Raw genomic sequence first — 2829 nt, 5'->3', positions numbered from 1 at the left:
ATTCCGGCCGGAGCGGAGTTCCCCCCTTCTCCGCCCCCCAGCCGTCCCGAGTCACGGGGGAACAGAAAACATGTTCATGTTAGTAGCCGATGGCTTTTATTTTCACTCTTTACGCAGATCTGACACATATACAGCGATGCTTTCACCGTACGAAGGACAAGGACTGCAAAGGAAAGCACCTCGCCCAGCCAGTGCACCTTCGCTGCTGGGACTGGGCTGGCACTTCATGAGAGGAAGGGGGAGTCGGGGGGTAAGAAGAAAAAAGTTAAATTCTCGTCTGATTTCATTTATTTAAATAAATATAAATATAATTTTTATATAAAACTATTCACAGACAAACAGCCGTCCCAAGCCGCCCAAACCGGCGCTCGTTATGTCTTTTCTTATTTTTGTTATGAAGTCCGCCCAGTAGGTTCTCTACAGGTTTTAATTTGCTTTTCAGGTTTGTTTTTTGTTTTTGTTTTTTTATGTCTCGCCTTTTGGTTTCAAATGCGTTTCTTTTTTTCCTTAAAATTGCCTGTGGGGATACAGAGGAAGACACCCTGGGCTATGCGAGCCTTGTCCCATGTTACATTTTTAAAAGAGCAGGTGCCCTCTCCTGGGGTTACATAAATAACGTTTAGGTTGACCTCCCACGACTAAAACGTTTGCATTCCGAGAAAAAAAAAATATATACACTTCTATTTCTATTACTGCGAATGGATGACAATTAAACCTCCGCGGCGGCGAGGGCCAGCCCGCTGCAGGTTAGAGGGCTGCCGTCCGTGGGGAGCGGTGCCAGGTAAGTCGCCGTGCCGCCGCCTCCCTCCGGGCTGGGACCCGGCGGCAGGAGCGGAGCTCCGAGCCGGGCTCATAACGGGGAGATCTCTTTATCCTCCGTAGCCGATGAGGGGGATAGAGACTCTTCATCCTCTGATCGGGGGTAATGCCCCTGGCTGGTGCTGCACTTGCAGTTCCCGTGCGAGTTTCGCTGGGTGCCTTTGCCTTCTTTCTTGTGCTTCACCCTCCTGTTTTGGAACCAGATTTTCACTTGCTTCTCAGACAGGTTCAGGTACGTGGCTATCTCGATCCTCCGCAGCCGGGACAGGTACATGTTGGAGGAGAATTCCCTCTCCAGCTCCAAGAGCTGGGTGCTAGTAAAAGCAGTCCTCATCCGTTTCCCATTTTGAATTTGACTGGATTCGGACCCTCCTGGACGGGAGAGAAATGCGAACTTCAGCGGGACAGGGAAAAGTGGGGGAGGGAGGCTAGAGAGAGAGACAGACACACAGACACAGAGAAGACATTCCCCCGTAGCTTTCCGACCCGGGATAGCCGCTGTCCCTTGGCAACACCCCTTCTCCCGCTGCCCCCCTTCCCCGGCGGCCGCAGGGCTCCTACCCATGCCGAGGCAGTGAAACCTCCGGGGGTCGCTGACGCTGTAGGTGGCGGCGCAGGCAGGTGGAGGATGCGCAGGGTGTCCCAGGGCGGCGGCGGCGGCGGCGGGCACGGAGGCGGCGGGCGGCGGGTGCTGCGGCGGGTGGTGAGCGTGGCTGCTCCGCGGGCAGCACTGGGCCTCGCCTGCGGCGGAGGGGAACTGGCTCTTGAGCAGAGGGATGGCCCCGGCGGCGCCGCCGCCGCGGGAGGAGTGCAGGTGCGAGGTGACACAGAGCGGGCAGACGCAGAAGGCGCCGCTCTTTCGGGACGGGCAGCCCGGGCCCGACACCGACATGACGAGGGGGGAAGGCATGCTGAGAGGGATGAAGAAGTCCTGGCCGTGATGATGCTCAGGAAGGGACGGAGCCGGCCTCGAGGAGTCTTTGATGATTAAGGAGTCGACATAGAAGGAGCGTGACATTGCGGAGGGCTGCGAGGCCGGGGGCGGCTCTCCCAAAGTCGGGTTTTCTTGCTCGGCCAAGTTGCCACTGAAGTCCTGGCGACTCGAGAAGGTGCTTATGTTTGAGAGCTGAACAAAAGGGTCCCTGGAGAGGGCCGGTCTTAAAGTCCCCCCGCCTGGATCCCCTGCGCCGGGGTTTTATATCAAGTATTTAAACACGTGATGGCTGAAAGCCTCGCAGATCTAAATCTCCCCGGCTTCCCAGGCCGGCAGGAGAGGCTGCCGGGGGGGACCAAAGCGGGGTAGGGGAGGGGGGCAAAGTGTGCGTGCCTGCTCGTTGCCCGATGACTTCACTCCTTTGCCTCCGCCTCAAATAAATTATAGGAGCAGAGAAAGCGGGGAGGGGGCGGCTGCTCCGCGGCCCCGTCACACGTCGCGCTTGCAGGCATGTCCCTCTGTCAACACACCCGGGACGCTGGGGATAAAATTAATCGGAAGGAGTTTCTGCTCGGGGTTTTTCCCCAAGGAGAACGCTCCTTTCCCTCGCCGTGAGGGAAAGAGAGGTGAGAGCAGGTAATGCCCTGAAACAAGCGGTTCAACTCCGCCCCCCTGACCCCCAGTGAAAGAACATCCAAAGGGCCGTGGATCCCACAGAGGCCTGGGACCAACACCTTTCCCTAGTCCGGCCCACTTCCTGCACTCAGGACTCCTTCAGGAGGCTCTTTCTGCATCAGAGGAGCCAGGTACACATGCAGCCATGGATATAAGGTTAGGGATGCAGCGCGTTTGTGTGTCTGTGCATACATTACGCACAACCAGTGGGTTGGCTGGCTTTTTTTTTTTTTTTTCTCCTCGCCCTTTTCACCTCAAGTGAGTCTTGCCAAATTGGCAATTACTGCAACGGACAAAGCCTTCAAATATCTGGACACTTCTCAGCCAAACGGTATCAAAACGGAAAACTTCCAAGCGAACTTCCCTGGCCTCTCCAGGACCGCAGTGCGCAGCGCTAATGA

The 2829-nt window shown here is 56.4% G+C and overlaps 1 protein-coding gene across 1 annotated transcript; it reads right to left on the bottom strand.

The window, feature by feature from the left end:
- Positions 1–850: 850 nt before the first annotated feature.
- GSX2 (GS homeobox 2) lies at positions 851–2616 on the bottom strand. The gene is made up of 2 exons (XM_068186741.1): positions 1381–2616; positions 851–1191 (listed from the first exon to the last, which is right to left on the bottom strand). Exons 1-2 carry the CDS (start codon positions 1835–1837, stop codon positions 851–853), a joined length of 798 nt encoding a protein of 265 aa, XP_068042842.1. The 5' UTR covers positions 1838–2616.
- Between the last annotated feature and the right edge of the window lie 213 nt (positions 2617–2829).

This window comes from Anomalospiza imberbis, chromosome 4 (genome assembly GCF_031753505.1).
Source record: "Anomalospiza imberbis isolate Cuckoo-Finch-1a 21T00152 chromosome 4, ASM3175350v1, whole genome shotgun sequence".
NCBI classification, from domain to species: Eukaryota; Metazoa; Chordata; class Aves; order Passeriformes; family Viduidae; genus Anomalospiza; species Anomalospiza imberbis.
Note: the sequence above shows the minus strand (reverse complement) of the source record. Positions and strands in the feature narration are given on the sequence as shown.